This window comes from Cherax quadricarinatus, chromosome 31, assembly GCF_038502225.1.
Source record: "Cherax quadricarinatus isolate ZL_2023a chromosome 31, ASM3850222v1, whole genome shotgun sequence".
In the NCBI taxonomy this organism is placed as follows: domain Eukaryota; kingdom Metazoa; phylum Arthropoda; class Malacostraca; order Decapoda; family Parastacidae; genus Cherax; species Cherax quadricarinatus.
In genome coordinates this window covers 8,989,865-9,004,215 of record NC_091322.1, presented here as the reverse complement: position 1 = coordinate 9,004,215, position 14,351 = coordinate 8,989,865, and the positions used below count along the sequence as shown (strand labels likewise).

Below are 14,351 nucleotides of genomic sequence, written 5' to 3'. Positions count from 1 at the left end.
AGCCCCTCGCACACAAAACCTCCTTTACCCCCTCCCTCCAACCCTTCCTAGGCCGACCCCTACCCCGCCTTCCTTCCACTACAGACTGATACACTCTTGAAGTCATTCTGTTTCGCTCCATTCTCTCTACATGTCCGAACCACCTCAACAACCCTTCCTCAGCCCTCTGGACAACAGTTTTGGTAATCCCGCACCTCCTCCTAACTTCCAAACTACGAATTCTCTGCATTATATTCACACCACACATTGCCCTCAGACATGACATCTCCACTGCCTCCAGCCTTCTCGCTGCAACATTCATCACCCACGCTTCACACCCATATAAGAGCGTTGGTAAAACTATACTCTCATACATTCCCCTCTTTGCCTCCAGGGACAAAGTTCTTTGTCTCCACAGACTCCTAAGTGCACCACTCACTCTTTTTCCCTCATCAATTCTATGATTCACCTCATCTTTCATAGACCCATCCGCTGACACGTCCACTCCCAAATATCTGAATACGTTCACCTCCTCCATACTCTCTCCCTCCAATCTGATATTCAATCTTTCATCACCTAATCTTTTTGTTATCCTCATAACCTTACTCTTTCCTGTATTCACCTTTAATTTTCTTCTTTTGCACACCCTACCAAATTCATCCACCAATCTCTGCAGCTTCTCTTCAGAATCTCCCAAAAGCACAGTGTCATCAGCAAAGAGCAGCTGTGACAACTCCCACTTTGTGTGTGATTCTTTATCTTTTAACTCCACGCCTCTTGCCAAGACCCTCGCATTTACTTCTCTTACAACCCCATCTATAAATATATTAAACAACCACGGTGACATCACACATCCTTGTCTAAGGCCTACTTTTACTTGGAAAAAATTTCCCTCTTTCCTACATACTCTAACTTGAGCCTCACTATCCTCGTAACAACTCTTCACTGCTTTCAGTAACCTACCTCCTACACCATACACTTGCAACATCTGCCACATTGCCCCCCTATCCACCCTGTCATATGCCTTTTCCAAATCCATAAATGCCACAAAGACCTCTTTAGCCTTATCTAAATACTGTTCACTTATATGTTTCACTGTAAACACCTGGTCCACACACCCCCTACCTTTCCTAAAGCCTCCTTGTTCATCTGCTATCCTATTCTCCGTCTTACTCTTAATTCTTTCAATTATAACTCTACCATACACTTTACCAGGTACACTCAACAGACTTATCCCCCTATAATTTTTGCACTCTCTTTTATCCCCTTTGCCTTTATACAAAGGAACTATGCATGCTCTCTGCCAATCACTAGGTACCTTACCCTCTTCCATACATTTATTAAATAATTGCACCAACCACTCCAAAACTATATCCCCACCTGCTTTTAACATTTCTATCTTTATCCCATCAATCCCGGCTGCCTTACCCCCTTTCATTTTACCTACTGCCTCACGAACTTCCCCCACACTCACAAGTGGCTCTTCCTCACTCCTACAAGATGTTATTCCTCCTTGCCCTATACACGAAATCACAGCTTCCCTATCTTCATCAACATTTAACAATTCCTCAAAATATTCCCTCCATCTTCCCAATACCTCTACCACAGCTACTACCATCCTACCAAATAAATGTGAAACACAAGCCTGTAATTGTTTTGCATGGTAGGATTGCTAGTGTCTTTTTCTGTCTCATAAACATGCAAGGCTGCAGGTATGACACTTAGATCACACTACACATGCATGTACAAGCATATATATATATATAGTGGAACCTCTACTTGCGAGTTTAATCCGTTCCATGGCCTTGCTCACAACTGGATTTGCTCGTTTGCAGAGTCAATTTTCCTCATTTAAATTAATTGAAATGCAATTAATCCGTTCCAGTGGAATTCAGTACTTCAATAATTTCGCTAATATCAACTCTAAGGCTTATTTATCTATCTCACTTCATCTAATATGACATAATAAACAATATAAATAACATAGAAACCTGATATATACTCTAAGATGAATAAAATATGTCATTCATGTAGTGGTATGGGTGGTGTCGGCGGTGGACGAGAGTTTGTCTGGAAACCGGGCAAAATACTTCATGAATAATTTCGCTAATATCATCTATATGGCTTATTTATATATCACAGTTCATCTAATATGACATAACAGACAATATAAATAACATAGAAACACGATATACACTCTAGAATGAATAAAATATGTCATTATGTAACAGGTGGAGGCGGCCACAACCGCTCCCTCTTTGTTGTGGTAAACACTGCCATCTAGCGACGGCCTTTTGAAGCTGTCTATTATAATTATTATATGTAGTACATTATTATTATATATGTATTATTACACATTATATTATTATTATTATACGTATTGTTATTATTCATATTATTATCGTTATTATTATATAAATTATTTGTAATTTTTATTCACACAAAAAAATATAAGATTTACTGTTATTCCTTATTGCAGTAATTGTATAAATAATATCAACCCATTCACGACTGCATATTGGAATTTACAGTGACGTCATTTGTTTACTCTGAAACAGCCAAGCAATGGACCATTTCTCCTAGGTTGAGCTCAATTTCAAGGCACTTTTCATCATGAAAGCAATCAAAATCATATCTATTTCTGTAATATATCTTCCATTCTATCAAATGAGACCAAAAAAAACGAGAATACAACCATAAAAACCATTTGAAATTATCACTAAGGGGTGGCTAATTGCTGAGAAGTGAACTCCATTATTTATGCTTAGATTTCTTTCATTATTATTTTTATTACTGTTATTATTATTATTCATCTTCTTTCAACACACCGGCCGTATCCCACCGAGGTGGGGTGGCCCAAAAGGAAAAACGAAAGTCTCTCCTTTTACATTTAGTAATATATACAGGAGAAGGGGTTACTAGCCCCTTGCTCCCCGCATTTTAGTCGCCTCTTACAACACACATGGCTTACGGAGGAAGAATTCTGTTTCACTTCCCCATGGAGGTAAGAGGAAATAAACAAGAACTAGAAAAAATAGAAGAAAACCCAGAGAGGTGTGTGTATATATATATATATATATGCTTGTACATGTATGTGTAGTGTGACCTAAGTGCAAATAGAAGTAGCAAGACATACCTGAAATCTTGCATGTTTATGAAACAGACAAAAGACACCAGCAATCCTACCATCATGTAAAACAATTACAGGTTTTCGTTGTACACTCACTTGGCAGGACGGTAGTACCTCCCTGGGCGGTTGCTGTTTACCAACCTACTACCTAGGATTATTATCATTATTATTATATAAATAATTTGTATTTTTTATTCACACAAAAAATATAAGATTTACTGTGATGTACATCATTTGTTCACACTGAAACAGCCAAGCAATGGACCATTTCTCCTAGTTTGAGCTCTATTTCAAGGTACTTTTCATCGTGAAAGCAATCAAAATCATATCTATTTCTGTAATATATCCTCCATTCTATCAAATGAGACCAAAAAAACGAGAATACAACCATAAAAACCATTCAAAATTACCAATAAGGGGTGCCCAAGTTTCAATAAGATAGTCCAACAAACAAATGAGATACAATTCCCGAGATCAAGAGCAAGAGCCTCTCACCAGTGTCAAGGAACCTGCCTTGAGGTCTGCTCGCTTGTGGAAATTTTGCTCGCATATGGAAGCAAAAAATCGACCCATCGACTGCTCATATTTGGAAAAACTCGCACGTGGACACGCTCGCAAGTAGAGGTTCCACTGTATATATAATATACAGTGGACCCTCAACCAACGATATTAATCCATTCCAGAGACCTTATCGTTAGGCGAATTTATCGTTAGTCAAATTAATTTATCCCCATAAAAAATAATGGAAATCCAATTATTCCGTTCCAGACAGCCAAAAGTATTAAAAAAACAAAACAATTTTTTTCACGAAATATACATTTTCCTACAAAGAATATAATGAAACATGCACAATAACTACGTAAATAAATGCTAAAATGACACTTACCTTTACTGAAGAGTATTGATGAGTGATGAGACACTGTTTTTCTTGAACACTCTGGAATTTTAATACATATTTTATGAAAAAGAGGATAAATAAGTATACAAGGTACGATATAGCACGTATTGAAAGTAGTTTGTTAGATAATGGATTGGTGGATAAAAGGTTGACGGGTAGGCTTCAGGCTGTACATGTTTATAGAGGGGCAACTGATATAGCGGATCATTATTTAGTTGTAGCTACAGTTAGAGTAAGAGGTAGATGGGACAAAAGGAAAATAGCAACAGCAAGTAAGAGAGAGGTGAAGGTGTATAAACTAAGGGAGGAGAAAGTTAAAATGAGATATAAACAACTATTGGCAGAAATTCAATTCAATTCAAGTTTAGTTTATTCTCTATAAGGGTTACAATGTGGGGTTTACAGGTTTTGTGTATTGTGTGGTTTACATGTTATAAAATACTAATTGCAGAGGGGGCCACTAGGGCACCTAGCATGGGGATTGTCCTACGAAGAAAGGTTGAGGGAAATCGGCCTGACGACACTGGAGGACAGTAGGGTCAGGGAAGACATGATGACATATAAAATACTGCGCGGAATAGACAAGGTGGACAAAGACGGGATGTTCCAGAGATGGGACACAGAAACAAGAGGTCACAATTGGAAGTTGAAGACTCAGATGAATCAAAGGGAGGTTAGGAAGTATTTCTTCAGTCATAGAGTAGTCAGGCCATGGAATAGCCTAGAAAGTGATGTGGTGGAGGCAGGAACCATACATAGTTTTAAGGCGAGGTTTGATAAAGCTCATGGAGCAGGGAGAGAGAGGACCTAGTAGCAATCAGTGAAGAGGCGGGGCCAGGAGCTATGACTCGACCCCTGCAACCACAAATAGGCGAGTACACAAACACACACACACACACACACACACACACGGATAACAGGGAAGGCACTACAATGGATCAGGGAATACCTGTCAGGAAGACGGCAGCGAGTCATGGTACGAGGTGAGGTGTCAAAGTGGGTGTCAGTCCTAGGACCGGTCCTGTTTCTGGTATCCGTGAACGACATGATGGAAAGAATAGACTCCGAAGTGTCCCTGTTTGCAGACGATGTGAAGTTGATGAGAGGAATTCAACCAGACGAGGACCAGGCAGAACTACAAAGGGATCTGGACAGGCTGCAGACCTGGTCCAGCAACTGGCTCCTGGATTTCAACCCCACCAAGTGCAAAGTAATGAAGATTGGGGAAGGGCAAAGAAGACCGCAGAATGGAGTACGGCCTAGGGGACCAGAGACTACAAACCTCACTCAAGGAGAAAGATCTTGGGGTGATTATAACACCAGGCACATCTCCTGAGGTGCACAACCAAATGACTGCTGCACCATATGGGCGCTGGGAAACCTAAGAACAGCATTCCGCCATCTTAACCCTTTCAGGGTTTCCGACGTACCAGTACGGCTTATGCGCATTCAAATCTAGTGAGAGAAAGCTGGTAGGACTACATATGAAAGAATGGGTCTATGTGGTCAGTGTGCACAGTATAAAAAAAAATCCTGCAGCAAACAGTGCATAATGAGAAAAAAAAAATTTGACTGTGTTTTTGGTTTAAAACAGCAACTTTGCACTGTATTTATGTATGGTATTTATGGTTGTATTCTAGTTTTTCTGGTCTCATTTTATAGAATTGAAGACATATTACAGAAATTGAGATGATTTTGATTGGTTTCACAATGAAAAGTACCTTGAAAATGAGCTCAAAGTAGCAGAAATGTTCGATTTTTGCCGAAGTTCAAAAGTAAACAAATCATGCCACGCGTCTGATACACATCAACTGGTGAGTCTAATATTCTTTCACAAGTGCGCTGATATTATTTATACCATTTCTACACTAATGCAGTAGTCTGCATAACAGTAAATCTTCTATTTTTTGTGAGAATAATAATTCAAAGTGGAAAGAAAAAGAAATGTGATAGGGGCCTAGGAACGTGACTAATGAACAGAGGAAATGTTATTTTAGTGCCAGGAATGTCTGTCTTGTTTATTCTGGACCCTATTTGGAAATTGGCATCTTTTGAAATTTGTGTGAAATTGGGAAAATTGCTAATTTCTGACCACTTTATTGGATAGTTGAAATAGGTAAATGGGTGGTTTCTTGTACTCATACGATAGAAAAAATGGAGTTTTAGCGAAATAATTATGATTTTTGTCGACTAGTACATTGGAATTGGCCGTAAATAGGGCTCAAAATGGGCGAAATCGCCGATGCATAAACATAGTTGAGACCGCTAACTTCGTGAGAGCATAATTCCCTAAGTTTTTCATCAAAATTCATACTTTTTGTGTCATTATGATCGGGAAAAGATTCTCTATCTTTTCACAAGAAAAAATAAATTTTTTTTCCGAAAAATTTTCGACCCTGAGAACAAGTTTAGGAGAGAGCCTCTTGACCCTGAAAGGGTTAATAAGGAATCATTCAGGACCCTGTACACTGTGTACGTTTGGCTCATATTGGAGTATGCGGCACCATTTTGCAACCCACATCTAGCCAAGCACGTAAAGAAAGTGCACGTAAGAAAAAGTGCAAAGGTTTGCAACAAGACTAGTCCCAGAGCTAAGGGGTATGTCCTATGAGAAGAGGTTAAGGGAAATCGACCTGACGACACTGGAGGACAGGAGAGATAGGGGGACATGATAACGACATATAAAATACTGACAGGAATTGACAAGGTGGACAGAGACAGAATGTTCCAGAGATGGGACACAGTTGGAAGTTGAAGATACAGATGAATCACAGGGATGTTAGGAAGTATTTCTTCAGTCACAGAGTAGTCAGGAAGTAGAATAGTTTGGGAAGCGATGTAGTGGAGGCAGGATCTATTCGTAGTTTTAAGCAGAAATATGATAAAGCTCATGGTTCAGGGAGAGTGACCCAGTAGCAGCCAGTGAAGAGGCAGGGCAAGGAGCTATGACTCGACCCCTGCAACCACAACTAGGTGAGTACACACACACACACACACACGTGTATGTAAATGACATTTACTTAGTTGTGGGGTTAAGCTCATATAATCTTTCTAGGAATTGCAAAATTCCCCTTTTTCTTAAGATTTGCTTTGATTCACAGAGGTTCAGTATCATCTGAAGATGTAGGAAGTGTACGCTCAGGTGATGCCAGTGATAGTCATCAAGAGGACTCTCTCTCCACTGTAACAGCTGGTAGTGGAACTGGTGAACTAAGCCGTGCTGGTTCTCGCCGCCCTGTATACCTCATGGAAGATTCAGATTCCATACCAACTAGAGATGTTGGACCTGAACTTCTACAAGATAACCAGGTAGGGGGATATGTATTTTAATGTTGAAAATTATATTTTTAAAGCAGAGAAAGATATATTGGAGTGTGATATTAACCCCCTCACTGTTGAAAGCTCCGTGTCATAGTACAATGGACCCTCGGCTAATGAACGCATCGCTTAATGTTAAATCTGCCCAACGAAGCGTTTGAGCATAAAAATTTTGGCCCGCCTAACGATAAAAAACTCGCCCAACGTGAATTGTCCCAAACTTGTCTGTCCAGCCTGAACACCTCAGCTGCCCTGCTGTCATTGTTTACAAGCCAGGGTGGCAATTTTCATGCATACATTCGATACATTTTGTATTATTCCATTGTTTATAGTGCATGTAACTGCTAAATAAGCCACCGTGGGCCCAAAGAAAGCTTCTAGTGCCATCCCTGTGGTAAAAAGGGTGAGAAATACTATTGAAATACTATCGTACCACGGTCAGCTGCTGCTGTACCACCGTCAGCTGTTGCTGCACCACCATCAGCTGTACTACTCAAAGATGTGAAGGGACTGTTGTTGGTGTGGCTTAATGAGAAAATTACCAGGAAACGGTTAACCCCAGAGAGTTAGCCACCCAGGATAACCCAAGGAAGTCAGTGAGTCATCGAGGACTGTCTAACTTATTTCCATTGGGGTCCTTAACCCTTTCAGGGTCCAGAGGCCAAATTTCGAAGTGTGCACCAGGGTCCAAGAATTTTCAAAAACAAATTTTGTTATTTTTTCTTATGAAATTGTAGAGAATCTTTTTCTGAAGGTAATAAAACAAAAAGTACAAAATTTGATGAAAAATTGACGAAATTATGCTCTCGCGAATTTTGATGTGTCAGCGATATTTAAGAATCGGCAATTTTGCTGACTTTGACTCCCATTTTAGCCCAATTACATTATTCCAGTCAACCAAATTCTTAGCTATTTCACTAATATTACTTCTATTCTAACGACTGAGCACAAGAAATTGCCAAGTTAACTGTTTCAACTACAAAATAAAGTGATCAGAAATTGGTAATTTGGCCAATTTAATGCAAAGTTCAAAATATTCCAATTTCAAAATAATGTCCAGAATAAACAATGTAGGTATTCCTGGCACTAAACTAAGATTTTCTCTGTTCATTAGTTATGTTTTGAGGCTTTACAAATGAATTCCATTTTGATTTTTTATTCACATATTGAATTTTTATTCAAACCAAAAAATAGAAGATTTACTGTTATACAATATTGTAATAATTGTATAAATATCATCACCACATTTGTGAACGTATATTAGACCCACCAGCTGATGTGTATTAGATGTGTGAGGTCGTTTGTTCACTCTTGAACATCGGCAAAAATTTAACATTTCCGCTACTTTGAGCTCAGTTTCAAGCCATTTCCAGTGCTAAAACTAATCAAAATCATCTCTATTTCTGTAATATGTCTTCCATTCTATCAAATGAGACCAAGAAATCCCAAATACAACTATAAAAAACATACGAAAAAATACTGCAAAGTCGCTGTTTTAATTGAAAATCAGTCTCAGTTTTTTCTCTCATTATACACTGTGTGCTGCAGGATTTGTTTTATGTGGTGCACACATACCACACAGATGTATTCTCTCATATCTAGGCCCAAATTTACCTCTCACAGCTTATCAGAGTGAGATGAGCTCATGGCGTAGATCTACGGTTTGGACCCTCAACGTAAAGCCGTAGATCTATGATACAGACCCTGAAAGGGTTAATCTTGTTCCCCAGGATGCGACCCACACCAGCCGACCAACACCCAGGTGAACTGGAAAAAATGCCTGGAACTAGTGCTTATATTGGTGAATTTAAGGCCAGCAAAGGTTGGTTTGAGAGATTTAAGAATCGTAGTGGCATACACAGTGTGATAAGGCATGGCGAAGCTGAAAAATTCCAACCCAAAAAAGTATTCAGTTGTGACGTAACAGGCCTGTTCTGGAAGAAAATGCCAAACAGGACCTACATTACTCAGGAGGAAAAGGCACTCCCAGGACACAAGCCTATGAAAGACAGGCTAACTCTCATGTTTTGTTGTAATGCTAGTGGGGATTGCAAAGTGAAGCCTTTACTCATGTATCACTCTGAAAATCCCAGTGTTCAAGAGTGTCTCATCACTTATCAGTACTCTTCAATAAAGATAAGTGTCATTTTAACATTTATTTATATAGTTATTGTGCATGTCTCGTTTTTTTTCTTTGTAGGGAAATGTATATTTCATGAAAAAAAAAAAAAAAAATTTAATACTTTTGGCTGTCTGGAATGGATTAATTGGATTTTCATTATTTCTTAGGGGGAAAATTAATTCAGCTAACGATAATTTCGTCTAACGATGAGCTCTCAGGAATGGATTAATATCATTGGTCGAAGGTCCACTGTACATGTATATATACACTCAATAATTTAATATCATTGGTCGAAGGTCCACTGTACATGTATATATACACTCAATAATTTTAGCGGCTTCAAATCAAGCAGGAGAAAGCTGGTAGGCCCACATGTGAGAGAATGGGTCTGTGTGGTCAGTGTGCACTGTATAAAAAAAATCCTGCGGCACACAGTGCATGAGAAAAAAAACTCCGACCGTGTTTTTGGATTAAAACACCAAATTTAAGGTGTATTTTCTTATAGTATTTATGGTTATATTCTCATTTTCTTGGTCTCATTTAATAGAATGGAAAACATATTACAGAAATAGAGATTATTTTGATTAGTTTCGCGATGAAAACAACCTTGAAATTGAGCTCTAAGTAGCAGAAATGTTCGATTTTTACCAATGTTCAAGAGTAAGCAAATCACACCACACATCCAATACACATCAACTGGGGAGTCTAATATTCTTTCACTAGTGCATTGATATTATTTATACCATTTTTACAATAATGCAGTAGTCTGCATAACAGTAAATCTTCTATTTTTTGCGTGAATAAAAAATCAAAATAGAAAGCAAGAATAATATAAGAGGGGCCTGGAGACGTGACTAATGAACAGAGGATATGTTATTTTAGTACCAAGAATGTCTACATTGTTTATTCTGGACCCTATTTTGAAACTGGTATCTCTCTTAATTTGCATGAAATTGGCCAAATTGCCAATTTCTGACCACTTTATTGGGTAGTTGAAATCAGTAAATGGGTGGTTTCTTGTACTCATTTGATAGAAAAAAATGGAGTTCTAAAGAAATAGCTATCAGTTTGGTTGACTGGAACAAAAGAATTGGCCAAAAATAGGGCTCAAAGTCGGCAAAATCACTGATGCGTATATATCGCTGAGATCGCTAACTTCGCAGGAGCGTAATTCCGTAAGTTTTTGATCAAATTTCACACTTTTGGTATCATTACCATCGGGAAAAGATTCTCTATCATTTCATTAGATTTTTTTTTTTTTTTTTTTTTCTAAAATTTTTTCGACACTAGAAGAGACATTTCAGGATTTGGGGTTGCAAGTCAAAGGGTTAAAGGACAGTCCTCCCCAGTTGTGATTTCAGATGATAACCAGGGCTAGTCTGATGCCTGCACACCACAACAGAGTGATGACCAGTGAATTGTGCCAAAGCTGGTGTAGGTGTAAACAAACTGTTACATCCTACACTGAGGAAGTAAGGAAAAAGAGATATGAAGTGGGACTAAGTATAGTAGTATAATCTATCTGATCATGGTTCTTGATGTAGAAAGATGTGTTTCATCCTTCAGAATTCAGCTGGCCAAAACTAAACCCATGTACTAATTTTCAATAAAATTTGAGGTGTGAAACTCAATCAAGGGTCCACTTGCCATAAAATGATTTACCTTCCCTAAAATCACCTATATTGTTAATCTCATACACTCAATGTTCTCTCATATAATTATCTTCCCTTATAATTCTGTCTTGTACATCTTCCCCTATAATTCCTAAAATACTCTTTCATTTACATATTTTTCCCTATAATTCCTACAATGTTCTATTTCAGACATAATTTCTATAATATTCTCTCAAATATATTTTCCTATGTCATACAACATAATTTCTATAATATTCTCTCAAATATATTTTCCTATGTCATACAACATTCTTCCTTACATCTTTCCCTATAATTAATATTATCTTTTCAACTTATGTTCTCAATAACTGCTCTATATTTCGTGGAATACCACTTACTACTCTTGCTCTTGTACCAGATAAAAGAAAACATGCATATTTTTCCTTTCAGTAACCTTGCACTTAAAAAAAAAAATTATATTCAATGGTAAGTTTGTAGAATGATTCCATTATTAGAATTTCCAATTACAATTTACTTGTATATCATTTCAGAGTCGTGGTCGAGCATCATTTCGCAGCTCATCCTCTGCATCTCTAAGCCAGCAGGTGATAAACAGGTATGAAAATTTCTTGCCTTTTCGTGAAAGCATTTCTACTATTTTTTTTTACCTGCTACATGGTACTTGGTCTTCTTGAATGTTATTAGATTTCCAGTTTTTATTGCATGGAATAAGTGTTAATTTATATAATTAGAGGCTTTCTTTCGTGCCTACTGTTGTACTAATACATTTAACTATTTTCTGTATAGCTCAAGAATATAAACATTTTAATAATTATTATTACTAGTACTATGGAGTAATTCTTTCAGACTCACAGAGGATACATTGTTAGGGGTCTAGACAAATTTTTGAAATATGAATACACTAAAGCCTCACTTAGTAGCCTGAAAATACTTTGCTACTAGGGCAAGTGTCACCACAGGCATATCTAACACTGGTATATTCTCAGCCAGTTTCATCGGAGGTTTCTTTCTGTACAAAGCCAAATGTCCTAACACAAACAAAATCAATGACCTTGAGTCAAGGACATAGCTACACTGTTTAAGCATTTTCAGTGATTATGATGCTCTTAACTCTTTCACTGTCCAGATTCCCGAAATTAACATTGCTCCCAGTGTCCACGTTAAAAAAAAATCTGAAATAGTAGAGAATCTTTTTTTCTCAAGGTAATGACATCAAAAGTACTAAATTTGATATCAAACTTGTGTAATTACACAGACACAACATTAGCAGTCTGGGCACAATTTATGCATCAGCGATTTTGCCCACTTTGAGTTCTATTCTAAGCCAATTACAATGCTCCAGTCAACCAAATTCTCAGCTATTTTGCTAGTATACCGTCCATTTTATCAACTGAGCACAAGAAACTGCCCATTCAACTAGTAGAACTCCCTTATAAAATGCACAGAAGTTGGTAATTTTGCTATTTATACACAAAATTAAAATAAATAATGTAGACATTCCAGGCACTAAAACAACAGTTCCTGTTTATTAATCACATCCCCATGCCTCTTATATATTACACTTGCCTTCCATTTTGAATTCATAATCACACTAAAAACTGGAGGTTTACCCTATTTCTCAGCTAATAAAATATAACCAAGAATGATTGGTCATGGTTTATGGTGTCCTGATAATTTAATCAGACTTATTAAAAACTCATAAAATAGCTTAGGGGTGTAGGGTACCTTGCCTGTCCTCAGGAAAATTGGCAAAAATCAAATATTTCTGCTATTTTGAACCCAATTTCAAGCTAGATTTTAATACTGTACTTATGGTCATTTTTTTCTGTAGGAGTTACAATGGGGTTCATAGCAGCCTTCCACCTTCTACTCCCAGTACCCCAACACCAGGAGCAGCTCCACAGGCATCAACACCCAAGATTGGTGTTCGGAGAGAACGAGCTGTAGATGATGACATCCCAACCACTCCTCGCCTACCACCCCGTGCAGATCATGCATCCAGGTTTGTAGTAAAATATATTTTTGTTTTTATTAGGATCATTTCAGTTTCTTATGGATTCTGTTCAAGGATGATAGTAGTAAAGATGTACATAATTTTAATAAGGAGAGTGAGGCTTAAGTTTGCACAGCTGGCAGCAATAACCAATTTGATCAAACAGTCTGTCTTCAGGTTGGACTGTGAGTATAGAACCCCTGCAGGATGGCCCTCCCTGCTTTAAGTTCTGTTTCTTCTCACTTGTTCCATACAATTATGCAATGGTATTAAGGCCAAAATTATTTGTTTCTGTAAGGGTAAATGAACTATATGGACCTTATACATGTATTCCACACTTCATCCAACCTTGAACTTTCAGAACAATTAAAAAAAAAGGTTACTCATACATTTTTGAAATTTTTTTTTTGTCAGTAAACAGGACACCAAATTTCTAATCTGATTTGGTTTCTGAACACTCCTTGCCCCAATTATTATGGATAATCTGGAGTATTGTAGTGATGCTTTAACAGTTTGCATAGATAAAAAAAATTCTTATTGTTAGATTTATTCTTTAGCCTAATTCATCATATCCTTTGCAGTGCACCGCAGGTTCCCCCCAGATCTCGTCGTGGTTCCAGCATAATCCAACCAGATTCACTTATCTCTAGTCACTCATCACCTGCTGACATTCCTGACCTGAAACCTCCAAAACCTCCACCACGACCACCACCTACAGATGATATGCCTTTAAAAACTGGGAAAGATATTGTGGATAATTCTGTTTGGTACGAGTATGGATGTGTGTAATATGCTGTTCTTGCTAGTGGCACAAGGAGTGACCAACTGGTAGTGAAAAATCTGTTTTGTGGATTTAGCAACAGATGTTAAAAATGTAATGAGATTTTAAGTAGAAAAAAATCTCATTATATTTTTAACATTGCTATTAAATCCATGAGAAACACTAAGTAGAAAAATTACTCTTTACAGAAATAAAAGAAACTGTGTAAATACAGGACTCAGAGTTGATATTGATGCTTTTTAATACAGGTACTGAATTGGAACTGATTTTGTTACCTGAATTTATGACTAGGTTTTAGTAAAAACCTATCATTTCAAGATGCAAAACATATGGTGCATGTTTCAGTGTAGTGACATCAGAGTTGGTGGTATTGACAGAACTCTAGTAATGAAAGACAACCTTAGCTGATCTCTAAGTTATGTCATCTGTTAAGCAGATCAGTATTTTTTTTATTGGTACTACTGCAGTTCCCTTTATACTGCTTTTGTGATTTATT

The 14,351-nt window shown here is 37.6% G+C and overlaps 1 protein-coding gene across 2 annotated transcripts in view; it reads left to right on the top strand.

Moving 5' to 3' along the window:
- Nucleotides 1-14,001, top strand: part of LOC128699162 (girdin) — a 707,427-nt gene extending 693,426 nt beyond the window's left edge. For both annotated transcript variants that reach the window (XM_070090172.1, XM_070090171.1), the window contains 4 exons: nucleotides 7,109-7,316; nucleotides 11,612-11,676; nucleotides 12,913-13,083; nucleotides 13,656-14,001. In XM_070090172.1, coding sequence (XP_069946273.1) covers nucleotides 7,109-7,316; nucleotides 11,612-11,676; nucleotides 12,913-13,083; nucleotides 13,656-13,863 — 652 coding nt within the window. In that variant the 3' untranslated portion in view covers nucleotides 13,864-14,001. The remainder of the gene's footprint in view (nucleotides 1-7,108; nucleotides 7,317-11,611; nucleotides 11,677-12,912; nucleotides 13,084-13,655) is intronic.
- Nucleotides 14,002-14,351: the final 350 nt, after the last annotated feature.